Source organism: Salarias fasciatus, chromosome 16, assembly GCF_902148845.1.
Source record: "Salarias fasciatus chromosome 16, fSalaFa1.1, whole genome shotgun sequence".
In the NCBI taxonomy this organism is placed as follows: Eukaryota; Metazoa; Chordata; class Actinopteri; order Blenniiformes; family Blenniidae; genus Salarias; species Salarias fasciatus.
In genome coordinates this window covers 10,605,174-10,626,324 of record NC_043760.1, presented here as the reverse complement: position 1 = coordinate 10,626,324, position 21,151 = coordinate 10,605,174, and the positions used below count along the sequence as shown (strand labels likewise).

Here is a 21,151-nt window from a genome sequence, read left to right as displayed (position 1 = left end):
TTTTCTGTTTGTTTGTTTCAGAAAAGTTGCACAAGCAAACATTATGAAAGTGCAGAAATGCAGGAATATGAAAAACATTGGAAAACACTGTAGTTTGCAAGCCAGGCCACTAGTTGGTGCTGTGTTTTCCCAACACAGTGCGCATTTTAGCTGATTTTCCTGTTTACACAGAGATTCACTCCTAGTTCACTCTGGAAGCCATTTTCAAAAAAGTACAGTTTTCAAAGAGTTACAATAACTTTATGGTTTAAATGAGCAGCCTAAACAAACGTCACAACATATTCACTTAAAGAGTTTAATTTGAACAGGGCCGCACGGTCTGCAAACTCTGGAAGGCCAGCCTTGGCCTGAGAACCTTATGTTGGACACCCCTGATTTTGAGGATCTGCGAATCTAAATAATGTTAGACCAAAACAATATTGTTGATTAATGAATCAACAAGAAGAACAAATCTGTCAGTGAGATAATATAGTACTTTGGGCACTAACTACCATTAGTGATACATGGTTTTGCTTGGTTTACAGCTGAAATAAAAACTTTAAAAAGTTAAATTCACATTAGTATGACCTGAAAGCACAACTTCCCCTCTTCACCAGTATCCTTCACAGTAACTGATCTGGTGAAGCACCTTTGGGATTCTCTTCTCTGTCCAGCTCTTTCTCTTCTAATGTCTGTTACTGCACCCTGCACAATGTCAATTGGGAGATTTCATGAATGCTCGCTTCAGTGAAGTTTTTAGAAACGTATGTTTTGAAGTGCTGATTCCAGGCACAGATTTCTATTAAATACGTACAAATTTAAATTTAATATTGCTGATATGGAATGTTAAAGTCCCAGGAGTCAAAGACAATAAAATGATGACCCTCATGTTACCTCTGAAAGCCCAAACCGTAAATCCAAAGCCTCCACTCACCGTTTCAGTATCACAATCCAAACAGCGTTTTCATATCTTCAAGAAACTCCAACAAGCTTTTCATTCTCAGTTCCCAAACGCCGCCACATCTGCATGACCCATTTTTTAATTCTATCATCATTTCATCTAAGACAGAGTGACTGAAGCTGAAACTTCTCGCAGCCTGAAATCAGTGAAGGGAAGAGACGTGACGAGTCTTTAAACTGTGGGATGAAAAACAAAGTCCCTGGGAGAACATGCAAACCCCAAACTGAAAAGTGTGGAACGTGTCCCTTTGAGGTGAAAAGTGCGAACTACTAACTCCGCCGTGGCGCCTGCTGCATGAAATCCAGATGTCGGTACCTCTGGACTCACTCTCTGCTCTTCATGCGGTCACCTGAACCTCTCACTTCCTGTCTCGTGCCATCTGCAGGTGTTGTGATGAGTACGAAGCAGTGCAGCAGATTTCTGTTCACGTGTCACACATTGCTTTTTTGTAAGCTAACAGCAGAAACACAGACGTTGCTGATTCTGTCCCAGCCTCCTTTTCTGTCTCTCTTGACCTTCTTGTGCAAAGAAATAAAGACAAATGAGGAATGAGCCACCTGCTGTCCAACAAACCTGCTCCCAGCTCTTTTATCAATGACACTGCCCCCCCCCCCCCCCCCCCCTCCTCCCCCCTCCCCCCTCCCCCACCTCTTCACGTGTTTGTGATATTTTCCAGCTCGGTGCACTTTGTGTTGTGGAACTTTGGAGGCGAGCTGCGACACAAAGCCAGAAGAGACACCGGACGACGGACGCCGTATAAAGCTTGCTTGTATATATTCAAAGTATTCAAAGTATGAACGTTTCCGCTTGTGCAGTTCCAGTCTGTGTGTTTTTCTCGGCTGTCAGAGAAGACCTGAGCTCCAGAGGCTCTTCTGTCAGCAGAGGGTGGAGGAGAGCAGGAGCAGCGGGAGCAGCGGGAGGGGCAGCAGGCCGACACGTGGTGCGTTCGGGGCCGCGGCGCCGGACGCCGGGGGTCGTTTCTTCTGGCGGGGGCCGTTACACAGCGGCGTGTTGCAGCAGGTGATGCACACCGAGTTGAGCTTGCCGGTGCAGAACTGCTGGTAGCCGGATGAAGCGATGAGACAAGCTCCCGAGGAGGCGCAGGACTTACGGTAGTGAATCCCTGAAATCAGAAGAGCGACGGCGGCATTAGGATTGTAATGAGCGGATTATTTTGGAGCTGTTGAGTGGGAAAGGAACAAGGAGAAACTGTGAGATAGGTGCGTGCGACTGGGGATGAATGGGATCTGTTCTTCCATCCTAACCTGAAGGGAAACGTGATGCTGCTGTCTGTTTGTGTCTGCTTTCATGCTGCAAACTTTTTAACTCAGTTTCACTGAAACATTCTGTGATTGTTTTAACTAAAATAACTACCTTGTTTTCTCTGCCCAGTACTAAACAAAGTACATTAACTTTGTTAAATATGAAGAAAATATGACCTAGTCCATATGAGCCTGAGAGGAAGGCTGTAGCTAACTTCTTGAATGTTACGACTTTGGAGTCTATTCATTCTTCTATCCTCTATACTGCTTCATCAAACTCTGGTTTCAGTCAAAATCAGGTCAAAAACAGGGAAGTAAGCAGTCACATTCACACGTACAACAAATCTGGAAACATCAAGTAATATACCTCAAATGCATGTTTTTGGACTGTGGAGGGAAATAACAGCAACACAGCGAGAATATTTTTTTCAGTACAAGTATCATAACCTGACCATGTTGTTATTGGCACTATAGAGGTAAAATTGAATGGACTAGAATTGCAGCCTATGAAACAGGAAACTCTCAGTTATATGAGGAAAAATAAGCCAATTTACATGTTTCAGATACAACTCCAACAGCAACCAGATGAATAAACATGAAGATTGACTCATCAATCTATAACATCTACCTGGGAGCTTCATTTGAATGAAAATAAGGGTTCATAATTTTTAGCAGATGCTCAAATAATTGGCTTGGTTTCAAATGATCTCCAGTAGTTTTTCCTCTATCGTTTTATTATGATTTTCCCCAAAAAATTGATAACTAATCAAAAACCTCCTCATTTTCAGAACTATGTTGCCACGTCAAATTAATTTTCTCATGTGGATTTTCATTTCCTGTGCGGCATCAATCAAAAACGACGACTTTGGACCTTTAAAAAGTCACTTCCAGGGTCGTGGCTTTGTGCTGAGTCACTGCGACGCGTCTGCCGGGGCAAATAACGGGAGTGAATCATCCTCGGCGTCATGACTTCCACCTGCGCTCGTCCTCCTGCGTCGCTACAGGTCGGAGAGATAACAACTCTCAGCAGAGGCCGAGCTCGTGCCAATCAGCCACAATAACTTCAGGCAGGACGGCAGAGGCGCGGGAAATTGGCCTGTCAGAAACGTCTCACATCCCGACTCGTCGTTTATGTGTCACAATGTGAACGAAGGTTAAACGCACCAAGATGAAAGATGGACACGAGTGACGGACCAAAAATGAAATTTTCTCCACACGGGAAGATCAAATGCTCCAAACTGGCTGCCAGTGTTAGACATATGTTGCCTGTGAGCGAGTGAAGAGCCTCCCGAAACCTGCGTCCTGTTAAGCGACCTGACATTAAGCTTTACGCTCAGTTCAGTCATGAAGTGAGCACACAGCTGCTCATTAAATATCACTTAACTTGTGATTTCTTCATCTGTTCATTCATTTCAGAACCATTTTTTTGTGTGAGATTGTTTAATTTGCACCCGTCAGTCGTAAAGAGCTCCGTCTGTCCTTGATGAAGTTTTGAGAATAAAAACTTTAGAATCAAAGGTTCTCAGCCTCGAAACTCGTACAGTTTATAATAAATCTGTACAAAAATGTCCTTAAAAAACCTGAAGTACCTCCATGTTTTGTGATATTTCAACACCAGCAGAGGGTTTTAAGGGTTAACTAAACCCAAGGTATCAGATGTTTCAAATATTGATTGTTTCTGTGTGACAGAAACACACTGAAGTTCTGTGAAAACACTGACCACTATACAACTCTGTGTTGCCCAAATTTTACAATTTCAGCTAAAACTGACGGCATATTTTCTTAAACATTCCTGACCAAACCATAAACATGACAATATTCATTTAGCAGCTTTGGGATGGTGGGTGTGCCTCAGAGTTACAGAAAAACTCAGTTTAATCTCTTCCACATTTATGAAAAGCCTCGTCAGTGAGCGATGAGAGCATTAACTACACTATCATTTTGCTCTGCATTAATCTAAATAATTAAAGAGAAAAGAAAAGAAAATTGTACCTGAACATGAGTCCTCATGGAAAATCTCCTTGAAACGAGACGGTTAGCCGTGATATTACTGCAGCGAGGGTTTCACATTCGGCTGCTACAAGTATTCGATTTTAAACAAACTTCCATAGAAGCACATGAACTTCCAATCACCCCTGTCATATCTCAGCCCGCTCTCCAACCGAGTGCAACAGATCCGGGCGCGGAGCCGGCCCAGACGACGTTCATTTGAATTGTGCATCCTCCCATGTCTCACACACACACCGCAAATATCAGCGGAGGTCCCAGAAGGTGTTGAGTAATCCAGAGGAAACACAGTGTGAAATGCTGCAAAGCTCTGGAGGGAAACGTCACAAAGCCTGGAGATTAAAACCTGACTCACGCTGTGTTTATGTCTCACATTCTAGCTGTCAGACTCAAACAATCAGTTTTACTAAAACCATAAAATGGCAGCTGATGGCGGATATGAGGAGCCCATAAAGAAAAACACAGGCGGGAGTGCCTATTTGAACCACATGAGGTAAATTAGCTTTTGTTGCTCTGACTGGCTGTGTGTGAAATAACTCCAAGTGAGAAAAACTTGTTGGATAATCAGCTTTGAACCTGAGCTGTACTTGAGCAAAGAATGAAGCTAATAACAACATGCGCAGTGAGTGGAAAATAAGCTGTAATAACATCTAAAAGTGTCACTGATGTACAGCATAGTGTGCAATTTATTCCATTGGCAACCATTTATCATGTTCATTCATAGCTTCATTGAAAATGTTTTATTTAAAGCTATAAAGATAATTCTTCAGCCTGGTTGCTGGATATTATATTGTTAATTGAACAATGTATTTTTAATTGACACTAAAGTAATGTGTAAATTGTAATAGTTGGTTTTTAGGAGCCAAAATCAATGACATCCATATACCAACAGAAACTTTTCTGAAAAGTTGCCATGTAAATGAGGCCTGGCTTAAGTTCCTTAAATATAATAACTGGACATTTTCTGCATACAGCCATGTAAACTCATGTTGTTCATTTCCTGAGCAGCTTTCCTTTGTATCGCATCCTTTTCATCCAGTTGCAAAAATTTTCAGAGATCAGGAACAATGCAGGTTTTTAAATTAGAAACTCACTTTTCTGGCTCTCTGTGTGAACGCATAAAATAGAGAGATATTACAAAATCACACCTCAATCTGCAGCAGCCAGTTGTCTCTTTACTGGCTCTATTAACAATGCTGGATATGAGCTGAGATAAAACGTGGATCAGCAGCACAGAGATGGTCTCTGCTGCTTCATCCACAGAGTTTACTGATAGAAACAGCATTGTGAGCACCTCGGTAAAGAAAATTGCTGTTGGCTCTCATGAAAGTTGCCACAAGTCGCTAAATGATGCCATTAAAAATGGAATTGTAAAAGTCAAGGATGATATTGGGAGAGAAGGAGACAAAAACGGAGTCAAAAACAACCTTAATATGTGGTGGAACTATAAATACCCCCCTGGGGTAATACATTCGTCGTGCTTTATTAAACTAATAAATACTTTATGTTCTTTAGTTTATAAGCGGTGAACATTTCCTGCTCCAGCTGGGAGGGTGTGCTGTGTGAAAACCGAACCACTCAGTATTAATCTAACAATGTGTGAAGGCAGGTCAGCGCTTCATTATTGGACATCTTCACACACTTACACACACACACACCTATGTTCAGTTTCGAAACACCAACATTCAAACCCTGTAAAGAATGGCTAAGACCCAATGTGTTGCTTTCATTTTTAAGGCTCAAGCTTTTGTTCAATATTAAGTTCCGGTGTCCGGTTAGGATCCTCTGCAGGAGGAAAAAAACGTCAGTGAAAGTGACAAATCAGGAGTTTCCCTGTGAAACTGCAGCGCAGTCTGGGTAGACGTGATATTTCACTGATTCCTTTCAGATTACACATCGCTGGGGGGAGTGTTCTGATTGAAACTCCACACTAATGCGGCCCAACGCACAGTGATCCTGATCCATAGGTGGGAAAATGTGCCAGCATAATGACTCTTAAACAACACAACAGGGAAACACTGGCTTTATAACTTCTGGAGTGCCTGGAGGAGGAGGAGGAGGAGGAGGAGGAGGAGGAGGGGATTTCATTTATATGTGTGGGAATGTAGGATTCAGCACTTCAATCTAAATTATGTCGTTGAGCTAATTTATGGGGAAAAGGCTGAAATTTCTTATTAACTTGACAAAGCTGGGAGAGGGAGCCGGGGGTGGTCTAATGAGAAGCTGCACGGTCGGCTGCACAGGGACGCCGGAGCCTTCCGGTACGTCCGAGTGTGTGAGGAGCCTCGCTTTGCGCCTCCAAATGACTTTTTAACCAAAGAAATGGAGTAATCACTGACACTGCTTACACTCCACTCCAGCACTGATGCTACATCCAAGGGCAGGTCAAACGGAGCTGTTAGCCTCATTAGCGGTCGCTGCTAACCGTGACCGCGCTGACCTTGGCGTGTGGAACACCAGCTGTTTCCCGGTGAACACCGCATAACTCACACATTTGAATCTGCGGGGTTTATTATCCGTTTAAATCAAGCCCAGCTACAAACCGGAATTCGAAGGTGGTTGTTATATGAGCCGACGTAAAGATGTCGTCCAGATAAATGGTCAGCGAGGACTTTTAGTGAGGAACGACACAGTTCCTTAAAAAAAAAAATCTGAACGATCAACTTCTGATCACTGCAGATAAAAAAAGCATTTCATGGTCTGATTAACAGTTTGAAAGGCAGATCTGAGCTCAGCACGGTGAGGTGCGCTCGTGCTAAACGCTATAAAAAAAGAGCTAGGACTCCTTCATTAAATGTTAAATGTTCCCATCACATTTAATCACATTTTACACCACATCTCAGTATTTCACAGAAAAAAAATAATTTTCAGGAGGAAATACTTAACAATGTAACTCCATGTAGGAAAACCTTGGAGGCAAGTATTAATTAATAAAGATAATAAAAAACTATTTAAAATGAATAAAAAGTTGCAAGAATTTACAAAGAATAAATCACTAAAATACACTTCAGCTACAAAAGTGATACTTTTAATCTTTTTTTCACAACTCCTAATATTTAATTTTACGACTTTTCTCCAGGTTAGAGACTTCAAATATTTAAAATCCACTTACATTTAGCAAAATTTACTGACATATGTAAATAGAGTAGAACATTAAACGGTAAATATTAGGATTTACAAAGGATATGTTGTTATTTGAGCTCATGACTCCAACAAAAAGTTGTGTCACTTTCGATTGTGCACTCAGCTGATGCAGTCTACTGAACAGGTTTTTTTCTTTTCCCCTTGTTGGACCAGTTTGTATTGGTGGTCTCACCACAGGTCGGCAGTCTGATGCTCCTTCCACTCTGGCATGTTGCAGCACTGTGTGATGTGTGTCTGTCCTCTGGTTATATGCAGACAATGTCCATGGATCCAGTACTTCAAAGTCCATGTAAAGCAGAAGTAAATTTGTGTCATGAGTTTGTCACACTGCATAAACATGTGTCATTAACCACTGAGCCAAATTTGAATGATTGAAAAAATAATAAGGTCTCAAAATCATGGAAAAACAAGCACTTCTCTCTGCTGTGAAACGCTGGGGGCGTGTCAGCCTCGCGGCCAACCCGCCTCCGCCGGGGAGCGGAGATCCGGAGCTCCAGCAGCCGCGCCGCGGCCCGCGCAAGCCCCTCGGCCCGCCAGCAGCACTCCTCCGCCGGCTTGGAGACCTCCGGAGTCTCCCGCTGACGGCATCGTTACCCTGCACACTGTGACACCCAGGAAAGATGCACGAGCGACGTGGACGTGACATGCCTGGTTAGCTGACTGGTTGACTGGTTAGCTACAAACTGTCGTACGAGGTGCTATCCGAGACTCGAAAGCGAGCGGGAAAACCACCGATGCTAATGTGCTAGATGTATTTATATCGCTTCAGCATCCGGGGCGGGTTTATGCTAACGAGGGCCCCGTTACGTAACGCGGCCCTCATTTCTGACACGCCCATTAAATCCTGAACACAGAAGTGCTGAAAAAAGTCTGTGAAGTCTACCTCCAAAATTAAATCATTAATGGAGGAATGGCTTTTATATGTTGTAAAGAAACACATTTATGACCTATTTAAGGTGTTTAGAAGAAAACAGCTGATTTTGCTTCACACGGACTTTAACTGCTATTTCATTCTGTCATTGCACACTTTGCTCACCTTGTTGTCACTCAAAATAGACTCTAATGATGATGTATTCTTGTACTAAGGTATGATTTGATCGTTTTTTAATGCTTCTAAACAAATCTGAAGCTGAAGTATAAAAAAAATACTTTGATTGAAAATTGAAGTCACTTTTGAATTTGTGGATTGAAGTTCAAACTTCTTCCTGCTCCTTTTTGAGCACAGTTTAAATATTACTTCATAAATGGACAACTGCTGCTATTGTTGCTAAAATAAAAAGATTGATTGATTGAAAAAAAAAAACTGTGTAAGACTTAAGTAATGTGTCTTTGGTGAGTCAATGAAAAGTTCCATCTGTGAACATGATGTTTCAGGGAGGAATAACACGATAGGCTCGGCTCGGTGATCTGTGAGCCCGTCTGATTCAGTGGCCTAAAGCAGAGGAGGGTGAAAGACAATAACTGACTGTCTTAAGTTGAAAAATGTATCAGTTTTTATTGATCCTGCTGCAGTGATTTGCTAAACTGGGAACAAAAAATAAAAAAAGGAAGACATATTCAAAACATCCATCCGTCTAACAATTGGATGTTACACAAACCATTTCTGCATCAGAGCAGGAAAATCAGAAAAATACTATAGAAGTCACACTAACATTGTGAAAAGACAAGAAAAGATGACTAATGTCTAAAAATAGTGAGCTCATTTGAAAACACTCCACCTGGTGCCTTATTGCAGGATTCCTTGTACTCAAAGTCAGTCACTCATACATACCTAATAAGACAATACAATTTCCGCTCCTTTAACAGCGGCTCGGAGAGATGCTCGGTCGAGCCTGCAGTAGCACTGGAGTACATGAACTAAACTTCCACCAAAAAAAAAGTCAATGCAACTATAACTATTTTCAGCCTGATAACAATAATGTGCTTTAAATGGGTTTCTGTATGTTTAATTTATGTGAACTGTGATCTGTGTAAAATCTTCCAAAGTCCATTAAATACTCACTCACAGAAAACCCACGCTGACAATTTTCCAACAGCCAGCCGAGCAAAGAGTCTCCATTTAACCCAAATGAATGTAAACCACTGTGACTAACCACATTCTCATTTTCCTTTCGCTGATACAGTAAATTAACTTTTGTCAATTGCAAAAGCTAATTTAGATAAGCTGTGAAATCAGGGAGACAGGAGGGCAGGGGCGTCTGTCCCGGTCCCGCTCGGCGATGATCTGCGGACGTCCTCACAAGCTGAACTGGCCCAGTTACTGAGCGCCGGTCTGCTGTGGCTGTGTCCGGTCTGTCACAGCTGGACTGGATCCTATTAGAGCCAAAGTCTGCCTGACGCCGAGGCAGCTTGGACGTCTCCAGTTTGAAGCTTTTCCATCATTCACGTTGGCTCTCGCTAATAGAGAGCCGAGCTGCTTTTATCGAACAATCAAATCGCGTAACCTGCATGTCCCTTCTGATTGCAGATACTTCACCAGGGATCTTCAATGAGCAGAGATGCTTCACTAAGCCGTTGAGGCTGAATATGCATCGATGTCATGTGGTACAATCAAGTTTCCGGCCTGCTCATTACACCATCACTGTCACATCTGCATGAAAACACAGATCGCGACAACAAAAAAACAACACAATTTCCTGCCCAGACAGCGAGGTGCTAGTTATCCACTTCCATCAGCATCAGCTCCATGTGGCGCCGCGCTCCGACACATCCACCGCCGCTGATTTTCAGAGGAATCCGAGGGGAATCATAATGCTTATTCGTCCTGCCATCACTGCTCCACTTAGCGTGCTGCCTCTGTGGAGACTGACGATTTTACATCCTCTGTGTGAAGACCGCGGGAGAGACGAGCGCTCTGTCACTGTCAGCCACTCGCACGACTTCAATATTCATTTCTAATATCGATTCTGTTTGATGCCACTGATCAGAGTAGCACACGTGTCACTCGGGTCTCCTCAGGAAAGACTAACTGGATTGTATTTCAACATTTGCTAATTTAATTATAGTTTTGGTTGCTGGGTAAAAAGCTTGAGAACAATATTTTTAGCTTTCCATGAGTTCTCTGGGTCTTCTCCGACATCTCCTGTTCATATCCAGAAGCTTTGAGCCACAGCTGAAAGTGGATAAAGATCAGTCTGTTTTGGTATAAGCTGCATCTGTCAAAAAACGAAAAGGAAATAAACTATACTTTTTTTTGACAATCCCGGTCATGGAGTTTTTGCTCCATAATATTCATTTTCACGTTAACAGTTTCTCTGCTTTTATCCAGTCCCTAACAAGTTGCTCACACACTCTGAATTCTTTCTGTTTTCTGATGCACCTTTCATCATTTTTACTTTAATTCTGCTTTGTAAATTTTTCGTTTTGGAGACATTTCTCTTGCACTGTCAGTCAAATACACTACTGGAGGTTTTTCTATGCTGCGATAGCAGCGTTCAATTATCATACAGTAAACTTTAGTGGTCATAAATGATATGTACTGTATTTTCAAATATAAATTGCTAATGTGCGGATTACAACGTGTCCACCAAAGTGTTTTGGGGTTGTTGGATTGTGTATTTGATGAGTTTGACGAGGGGGGAACAAAAATACCATTCACTTCCATTGTGTCCGTCCCGAAAACCTTCCCCGACTCAACTCTGAATAAACAACAGCTCGCCCTCACAAAAAATGTAAGTACGCTGTTCGAAATGACTAAGGAATTGTGCTAAATGGGCCAATTTGCCAAAATGTTGAAGTATCCCTTTAAGGAGAGGCAATATTTTCCAAGGGGGGCAGTAAAGGTGTTTGTCTTACTTCTACCAAACAAACAACCTGAGAATTTTTCTGCAATTACCTCCAAAGATATTGGGTATTTATCTGTAATCTAGTGACATTAAGTTTGTGCATTTTAAGAAACCAGCTCTCTGCGGGGGCTCGGAGCCTTAATGAGAGATTAAAGAGACGTGATGAGAGAACTGCAGTCTGATGTCTCTATAGGACGTTTGTATTTAGAAAACAGATTTATTCCTAACATAAACTTAAAAATGACTGCAGTAATTCTTCAACATTGAAAAACTGCAATGATAAAACTGCAGTACAAATCATTACAGTGAAATGTGAGGCTTTTTTTGTGTTTTGATTGTTAAGCAGTTAAAGAGGATTCAGATGGTTCAGACCTGTGCTGAGGAGAGATAATGGATCCTTTGGATGGAGGATGTTGGAGATGGAGCGGCAGGAGAAGAAGAGGAGATTAATGGATGTGGTAAAGGAGGACAAGACTTTCAGTAAATCAGGTTGGTGATGGAGTGAAAAGGAGCCCCCAGAAGACTGAGAAGATGTTCATAACAACACTCAACCTTACAGTCCATTTCTTAGTCCTCATTTGTACATCTCTTAGCAAAGGAGCAGTGGATACTGAAATATAGATGATCCCTTTACGCTACAGAACAGGACAGTAAATACAAATTGTTCCCTCCTCAAGAAAATAAAATGAAAAAATCATTACAGTAACAGAAGATGGGGAGACCAGGCTGCCTCATGCAGGGAAAAGGGCCCTCAAATAAAAAGTACACACACTGGATCCAACATGGCGAGATTGGATAATGCTCTCCAGATGCAGGAGGACTAATCTTTGCACCAGAAAATGGAGAAGAGCCGAGTGGAGGACGTCCTTCTGCACGCCTGCATCTCCTACATCTACGCTGTAGAACTGCATGCAAAATCACAGACTTGTAGAAGCAATCACAGGCCGAGTGCACTTAGTAGGAATCATACAGCCTGACTGATTATCACTGTCATCACTTAAGCACACTGCGTGGAGGTGGAAGAGTCGCTGCAGACGTACCCGCTGCATCCCAAACAGTGATAAGGTGTGGCCGGCCGATTCTTCCCGGCTCACCCCTTTCATGCAGAGCAGCTATAATGATGACACGGGGAGATAAAGGCCGGGATATACACGGGCATTCAAGCAGAAATTTTCTTATTAAAGAACTGTCGGAGCTATGGTGCAGTGTGCCTGTCATTTCAATGGGGATCCACGTTTCCAAAGGCAGGGACTTATTGAGTCCGGCTCAGCAGCAGGAGAGCAGCGGAGAGGGGGAATTAAACACAACACGCACAGAAGTGGGTGTGGAAGCGAAGCAGACCTTCAGTATCTGTTTGGACACATAATGAATGGTTGTTACGATTTCACAAACTTGTGAAAATCTAAACACAAACAGGGTTCGATCTACTTCAGACTTATTACTGTGCACATGCACGTGCGCACACACAGAGCTACTAAGGTGGCACAATGAGGATCTCATCTGAGAAATTAACATAGTCACTGAAGCATGTTTGACTGAATGAATGTAAAATACAGAGTGTGTAGTTTATACTGATAGATTCAATTATAACATGAATTCAGTTGAACATTCAACAACTTGTTTTTAAACTGAGCCTTGAACAGTTTACATTCCAGTCAAAGCACGAGTCCAACAAACACTAAAAATACAATGCTGCAGTGAATTTTTGCATTTTCATGATATTATTAATATTGTCATGCACTCCACTAATGCAAGCAAGTAATCACACACTGAACACACTGAAACTCTGGTTCCAAGCTGAGGGGTGGGACCCCCTGAGAGAGACACAAGAGGTCACAATAAAGGTTGGAGGTTTTTCCGGTTTAAGGTCGTCAAAATGAGATTTATACACGTCAAAGTAGAATAGACCAGAGAAAAAATAAGTCTGTTAATGAAAATATTAGGAATTTCTGTTCAACAGACCTTTAGATCTCTCCTATATCTGTTTTTATAAGCCGGACAACAGACATAGCCACTGATTCTACAGCCTCATCAAGAAATTATGATTTATTGATTGTATTTTTTATTTAATTTTGTTTTATTTTTATTTTTCATTTTTACATTGAGCCTTAAGAAAGACATTTTCAACTGGCCATTTAATAAATAGTTTGTAAAGTTTGAATTTACATTCAAGAGATCACCATTGCTGTTGTTGTTCATCTACTTGTGCATGTGAAAAAAGAACTATTTACTATGGATGTAGTGCACAGGCACAGGAGCAATGTTTCAGAAAAGTTACATTTTTCTCCGTCTACTCTGAGTCACAGAGTTTTTAAAAAGTTCCACCTTGGGAGCCATTTTCACTGTTGTTGTATAAGTGGACATCCGAAATGCAGCAAAAAACTCTATACAGACAATTAAAAAATCAATTTCTGCTCATTTGTGGGTGCATGAAAAGCTTTTTTTAGCTACAACAAACTGTTACGTGACAATATGTATCAGATGTCTTAAAACAATGGAGCTAATATTGCCTTGGATGTCTGTGGAAGAACTAAATATTAATCCATTTCAAATAATGTGCACTGTAAACGATCCAAACCCTGCTCATAATTTCACACCTGCAGTTTAAGTAATTAATAATAAGCTGGCAGGAACACAGCCGCCATTTGTTACCGTGACATGTTTAAAAATGTCACTGAGTTCAATTTAATCTGATAATTTCTGGTTTTGTGGTGACATGAAGTCGATTCACACAACAAATCTTTGTGTCCATTCAGAGCTGAGTCCTTCCTTTATCAGACTGCTAATGTGCGAGCGAGCGGCTGATTATTTATACATTCAGCAGAGCATTATTATCATTCATTTAGAGAAGCGTTTGCATCCATTTATTTCAGAAAGGCCTAACAATAACTTTTTTTAACTCAAGGTCTGTCAAGCCCTGCAACGAATGTCCGACTCTCTCGCACTAAAATGGAGATTTTTCTGTCTTGCATGTATTTGGTCGAAAAAAGTTGAATTTGAGGTATTATTTCCCCTGTCTGCCAAGGTAAATGTCTATATTTTTTTATTTCTTCATTTTCATAACAAGTTCCTGACTTTTTCACTGCTTTGACAGTACATGGCAAATTTCCCAGTGTTGAATTAACTCTGAAAGTGTTAAAGAGTGGTCTCATATATACACTGTTGTAGTGTTAAATGTAAGTGTTAAAATATACACTTTAAAGTGTTCATTCTAAGAATGAACACTGTATAGAGTTAAATAGGAACACTGGTCAACAGAGAGGAATATTAATATAACTCCACAGAGTGTCAGCATTAGAAAATTAACACTGGTCAGTGTTGAGATTTTAACACTACAAAAGTATATATATGAGACCACTCTTTAACACTTTCAGAGTTAATTCAACACTGGAAAATTTGCTGTGTACATATCACTATTTTAGTTGTTTGATTAATTTGCATTAATTCTTCTTTTTTAACATTTGTATATAAGTCAGACTGAAATGAGATCTGCAGCATCTCTATAGATCCTGTTTGACACGTTGAGACTTCCTCTCATGGTAGTGTTAACGATCTGGTCCCTGCTGACCTCAGATCTGTGTGATTCCTGCTCAGATGAGCTTTTTCCCCCCGACTTGTGAAGCAAACCCTTTCTTCTGCATTGTTGCAGAGCATCGCTTTGTTAAAAACTCTTTCATTGTTTAAGAAAAACATGACTGCCTGCGCGATGTGAATAAAACAAATGAATTCCGCCCATGAGCCGCTGAAACTCAAACATTTCCATTGTTTCAAACACATTGATTCCACACTAGTTCTCTCTGAATTCTGAGTGAAACAGCTCACTTATCACAGCTCCATATAACCACTTCAAACCTAATCTGTCTTGCTTTTTCCCCTGAGATCTCCTCCTGTGCTGAGACCAGGAAACACCAGTTTCCTCCCAGTATGTTAAACCTTATTGAGCAGAAACTTTCATCCCAATATTCAGCAATTTTAGTTTGATTTGTTTAAATCTGATTGACAAATAGTATATTTTACTTACCTTTAAAGTGGTGTTTATGACAGTACATCTGTAAAGTATTCATGATGCTCATTTTGAACTTCATGCCAAAGGCTATGAATATATTTGTATGTGTTATTTATGTTTTAAGAAATTTGCAAACATTTAAAAAGTTTTTTGTTTTTTTTCCCCCACAATGGGGTATTTTGTAAAGAATCAAACAAAAAAAGTGTAAAAAACTGAATCCATGTCTTTAACATAATAAAACGAGGAAAAAGTGAAGCGCTGTGAACACTTTGCTCTGTACGTAGATGCCTAAAAAAGACTCCAGAAGCTCCCAATGCGTCCCAATAGGTGTTGTAAAGGTTAATTATGAATTAAATGTAGTAATGTTACTTTGGTATTGTTTTACCTGCACTCTGCTCTGAGCTGATAGGCCAGAGTGAGTTTGGAGGAGGATCCACTGGTAGATAAGTGAGGACAGAAAGAGATGTGGGGGGATTAAGGCAACATTTACGTTACGTTTCAGAAAAGCTTTGCAAGTACACGGTAACGACAGAAACATTGAAAACAATGTAGTTTTCTTGTTGGGCCACTAGAGGGAACTGTTATTTGTTTTTTGAATCAAACCACACATGCAGTTAAACTTTTGCTGTAGTGCTCCCCCTACTGGACTCCTGTGAAAGCTCACTGTCGTAAACATTCTCCGCATCACCCCCGGCCCCCTCGTGCAGAGAGCGTCCCACTCCCGGTTCCTTTTTTTCCGCTCGTCAGACAAAAGTTTTTTTGGTTCTGCCATCCATGAGCACCTAAGGGTGGCGTTGCTAACGCTAGCGAGGGTTTCATGTTTGTTTTACGCGCTTTTATACTTGTACTCCCATATGGCTGCCGTAAAGCAGGTTTGTTCTTGCGAGATGTAGTCGGTCCGCTCCTCTGAAATTGCAAGCGCTGTTTTCAGGACACAGACCGCGGGGGGAGTAGAGGGACCGGCGAATCACCGTGACAAGTCTTTGTTTACCCCCACAGGGATTCTGAAAAACATTTATTGAGGTAAAAAAGTTGCATAGTTCTGCTTCAACAATAAGCCATAAAAATTGGGAATGAGGAGAAGACCGACCATCGTATGGACAGACGACCCAGGTGGACCGTTCTTCTGGTGACTCAGCTATAAAACTATGAAGTCCCAGGAGAATATGGACTGGGTGTCATGACACTCTAGAAGTAAACATTGTTTTTATTATCCATCTATTTGCACATGTGCAGAAGAACTATCTAATATAACTGTCTTGCTCATGCTCAGTAGCAGCATTACTGTCACCTACACAGGGATGGAGTCAAGAGTTTTCTAAAAATTTGTGCTTTCAGTTTCACCATTGTTGTGTAAATGGGCACCCAAAGGACACGGAAGTTTTAATTTTCAAACTGAAAATGTTTGTGGTGAAAATAGAGTCTAAAACAGGAAGCCCAGGTCCTGAACACAGAGCCCGCTGGTCTGCAGCTCAGACATAAAACTCCCAATAAAACTGAACTTTCACCTTGAGCTCCTTTCTCTGAGTGTCCTGTCCTCCTGACCCTGCTGTCTATATTCTGATTTATCACAGCTCTGTGTCACCACTTAAATCCGGCCCACCATCCCGATGGCGGCCCTGGAACCGGCTGGCGTGCGGAGAGGAGAGCCCGGGACTCACCGTCATCCTTCACCAGCACCTCCTTCTGGCACATGTCCTGCACGTTGACGGTGCAGTTCACGATGAACTCCGGGGTGGCGCAGTCGTGTGTCATCTCCTCACACTGGTAGCACTGGATCTGCAGAGCCAGCCCTGTCACACACACACACACACACACACACACACACACACACACACACACACACACACACACACACACACACACACACACACACACACAGTCAATTATTCAATCCTTTCTCATTATGTCACTGTCTCCTCTCCGTTAAATTGCCTGCACCGTCACCAGCAGCCACAACACACGTCAGTTTCTTCTCTTTTTTTTTTTTTTTTCCCTCACCCACACTCTGCTTATTTTCTCTGGTGTCATGTATAAAGAATTATTGCAGAAGTTTCATCTCAAAGCGAAATTGAGTTTCATTTTGGTGAATATTCCAACTTTTGGGCTGCTCTGCTCCGACCATCACAAATCAATGTGACAGACTGACTTAATTATTCAGCTGCGTTCACGTTGCTGCTGGTGTGTTGTTGCAACGTTTCATCATGTCCGGCTTTGATAGCATTTGTCTGTTTGACTGCTTCTGCTGTGAAGCTGACTTGTTTACAGTGAACCCTTCTCACTGGGTGTCCTTCAGAGAGAGAGAGAGAGGGTGAACCGTTTTACACTCAAACACCAATCTGAAGATCAAATCCAATAAGAAGTAGCGATGAAAGTTCATGAAAACATAAATATCAGGTCTGGTTAATGCTGCAGTGTGCATGCATTGCTGTAAGAGGCAAGTGTGTGTGTGAAATACACTGTACTTTCATCACAGTTTGAATCACAAACTGGCCTGAACATTTCAGTGGTAATGTGTGCATTTATATACCAATCTTCATCCTTTTGTTCTCGACACAGGTCTGAGACAGACATGCTCTGGTGCGCTGGTAGTGCACTTTAGTCACCAATCAGCACAGCTTTCACTGCAGAGCCTCATCAAAATTAGTCAATATTGGCCAGTCCAGCACAGGGTGATCAGGTCCAAGCATCCTTCTCATATTCATCATTGAAAACTGCATCACTGACAAAATCTGTGCTATTTTGTAATTTTTTTTTTAAGAGAATGTCACATCAGAGAGAGGACGTAAGGCGAGCAGAATATTTCCTGCAAATCGCTTCTCTTATTTTGCCTTTAGATCTGCCAAACTTAAACAAATACGGAAATACGTTTTTGGTTCTTTTACACACAATTACAGGTTTTCCACACAGACACACGCCACTCAATGCCTTCAGGAGGAGAAAAAAAACCAAACACTGCTCTAAATTAGTTGATGAAAAAGCAGATTTCTATGTAAGATCCCAGAGGAATGAAGCATCCGCCTGTCTCCATGTCATTACACCAATACTAAGATTTTACACTAAAAACAGCATCAATGCCAGTGATGTGGTGATATGCCGGCTATTGCCACTCAGCTCACTGATCCACTTTACACATTACATTATTATCTGACAGTAAATGTGCATTAAAGTGCCTTTAAACGCTCAGTTGATCATGTCGACTTAAGATGAAGAAAAGAGTTGGTATTCCAAAAAATCCAAGATTAAGCAAATAGATCTGTTGATCAGTGCAGTTGTGCCACTCTAGGAGCAAAATAAGTCAAAAGACATGAAAGTGACTGATGGAATCTCATCAGTCACTGTAGAAGTGAAATATATATACAACAATAAAATACTGAAATAAAGAGCAACAGTGGTGACAACTGGTAAATAGCCCCAGTGCTACAAACATAGAGACCTTGGGTGATTAGTTTTGCTCTGTAACAGCACATGATGATAATCACTTTCCATAAAATGATGCATCCTCATCAATAATCTGCCGAAAAGTAATTAAAATACCACGTTCAGCATCACGCAGGCGGATATCTGTGGGGAGAATTTGAATACTTTCCAATGATTCCTTATTAATAACAACTTTAGCTGCAGTTCTCTTGGCAATGCGCATGATTATTCATACATCGTTTATTGCATTTTACAGAGGATAAATTATTCTGAAATCTTTGCCCCATAAATCACATTCCTGGAGAGGGAACGCGCTCCTCCTCAGCCAGAAACAAGAACATTTCACCAAAGTCAATAAATAAAACAAAAAACACCATTTTTAAAATATCATGAATCGTATTTTGAATTGTATTTTGGTTATCAGATGTCTCCATCCAAACTTACCTGGATCGTCAGAGGCGCGCGGGAGCGCAGCGCAACACGCGGCTTTTCTCTTATAATGACAATATTAATGCTGCAAATATACATGTGATACCAGCTATTTTAAGAGAAAGTCCAAAGTTTAAGTTTCCATCTTTACAAGCTTAACTTTAAAGAAATATGAGGCTGGACCAGCGTGGATTTCTTCTAAAAACTGCGCTGCTTTTACAATTTACCCTAGAAAAAAATTTAAAAATTAAAAAAGCGCTCTTGTCAGTGTCCGCGTTCCGTCTCCACCCTGCAAGTTCACAGCTAATAAATCCCGTCCGAGAGTCCGTACCTGGTCCGAGGAGGAGCAGGAGCAGCGCTGACACCGTGAGCAGCCGCATCGTCCGCTTACTGACGCTCCAGTCGGCGGTGCGCCGGCGGCTCCGCGGTGCGGCGGACGCACGGCGGCTGACAGGCTGGCATGGTGGCGCGAGCCTGACGCCCCCCGCCACGCGACACCTCTCTTATTTGCCGCGCGCACACACACACGCACGCGTGCACGGCTCCACGGTGTACCACGTGGCCGGATTTCCACGCAGGGGGGCACTTTAACCTTTCCCAGCCGGTGTGTCTGTCCCTCTCTCACTGCTGCCATCCAGGAAGTTTGCTGGAGCGTCAAAAAGCTGCGATCAAACACAAGTATATTTACTTTTTCCTCCTCCACCAAATCCGCTAATCCCTCTTGGAGCACCACATTTTCGTTTGCTTTGTTTATAGCTCATAATTACACAGAAATTCAACAATAAAGTGACATGCTGCAGATTTGCTGCGGTGACCTCCAAACACCTGTTTTATTTATGTGACTTTGTTTACAGCCACTCCTCAGTTTTATCTACCACTCCCACTTTGACCCTTTAAATGGGCTCCATGAAAGATAATGGCTTCTGTCCACTCCTGATAATAATCTCTTTGTCATTGACCCCAAGGAATGAACAAACTGACTGGAGGCTGGAGGCCACAACCAAGCAGTGGACTTTAACAAAAAGGTTACAAAAATGTGATCCCACATTAGAACTCAATCAGACTATTGAATGATGTTTGACAATTTGAACTTTCTGATCTACTAGCATGTCTGTTTAGTAAGCATAAATATTATTCACACATTTTATGATCCCCACCTTGAAAAGAATATACGATACAAGTTGGTTTTGGGCCACAAAAGAGAAAGCTGGTGGCCACTTGTTCAATGATATGATTACGATGAACTGTGCACGTCTCCAGGCTTACAACTCATTCACGAGCTGAATTAAGAGGGAGGGGACGAGCTGAGGCTGTGGGCCTCTGAACAACAAGTCCCCCCTTTCAGGTCACCCAAGGTCGCTGTGCAGAGAGAATAGATAAAACACACAATGGAAGCACTGGTGATTGAAACAAACAGAAACACAAACTTGTGTATCTGTCAATACATTCAAATCATGGCTCTCAAACTGTGGCACGTGTACCAGTAGAGGTATGCAGGCTCACTCTAGTGGTACAGGGAGGAACGCCATATTCTTTGGAAATCATTTTTAACAAGATAATGAAATTTACAAAGAAAATATAAAGACCTGGACTCCGCAGTGAGCAGCATCGTTCCTCTATTTCATGGAATCGGGTGATTCTTGCTGTTTTAATGAGAAATAAAGATCTCAAATGAGTCTGTTATAATGCTGCTGCTTTGTGGTGTTGTTGGAAAAATGGAGTGATCTTCACATGCAGAGAGTGAACTGAACTGACAATTCCTACCCCCTTAGCTGAACCTGGGTTTGAATCCCTGCCCACAGTCTGTCTGTCTTTCTCCTCCTGTCCTCTTCTTCTGTCCCCTAACCCTAACAGAAACAGCAGGAAGTCTCCACCTCTGAGTGTGGCTCTACAAAGGATTCTTCCTTTTAAAACGGACTTTCTCCTTTCCACAGTCACCTCACGTGGAACTGTCGGCTTTTCTCGATACCTAGAAATGGCAACGTTGTACTTGGCGACATATAAACAGAGCTGAACTGAACTGAAATGCATTAATGGGTTACTTGAACAGCATGTAGCTTCTTTGTTGTGTATTTTGTGAAGAAATTGTGAAAAAGGAAAGAAGTGGAGGTTGAAACTGGGGGACTCTGTAAACAGTGTAAACAGAGGAAAATGCAAC

General features: G+C 41.8%; 1 protein-coding gene across 1 annotated transcript; it reads right to left on the bottom strand.

The window, feature by feature from the left end:
* Positions 1-1,591: 1,591 nt before the first annotated feature.
* LOC115403233 (ly6/PLAUR domain-containing protein 1-like) lies at positions 1,592-19,466 on the bottom strand. The gene is made up of 3 exons (XM_030112081.1): positions 19,325-19,466; positions 16,806-16,937; positions 1,592-2,063 (listed from the first exon to the last, which is right to left on the bottom strand). Exons 1-3 carry the CDS (start codon positions 19,371-19,373, stop codon positions 1,816-1,818), a joined length of 429 nt encoding a protein of 142 aa, XP_029967941.1. The 5' UTR covers positions 19,374-19,466; the 3' UTR covers positions 1,592-1,815.
* Positions 19,467-21,151: the final 1,685 nt, after the last annotated feature.

Excerpts from the sequence above, each read along its gene's own strand:
- LOC115403233 (XM_030112081.1), bottom strand. The coding sequence starts at position 19,373 with ATGCGGCTGCTCACGGTGTCAGCGCTGCTCCTGCTCCTCCTCGGACCA. Across the intron at positions 16,938-19,324 it reads CCTGCTCCTCCTCGGACCAG|GGCTGGCTCTGCAGATCCAG; the intron begins GTACGGACTCTC and ends TGTGTGTGACAG. Across the intron at positions 2,064-16,805 it reads GGTGCTGGTGAAGGATGACG|GGATTCACTACCGTAAGTCC; the intron begins GTGAGTCCCGGG and ends TTCTGATTTCAG.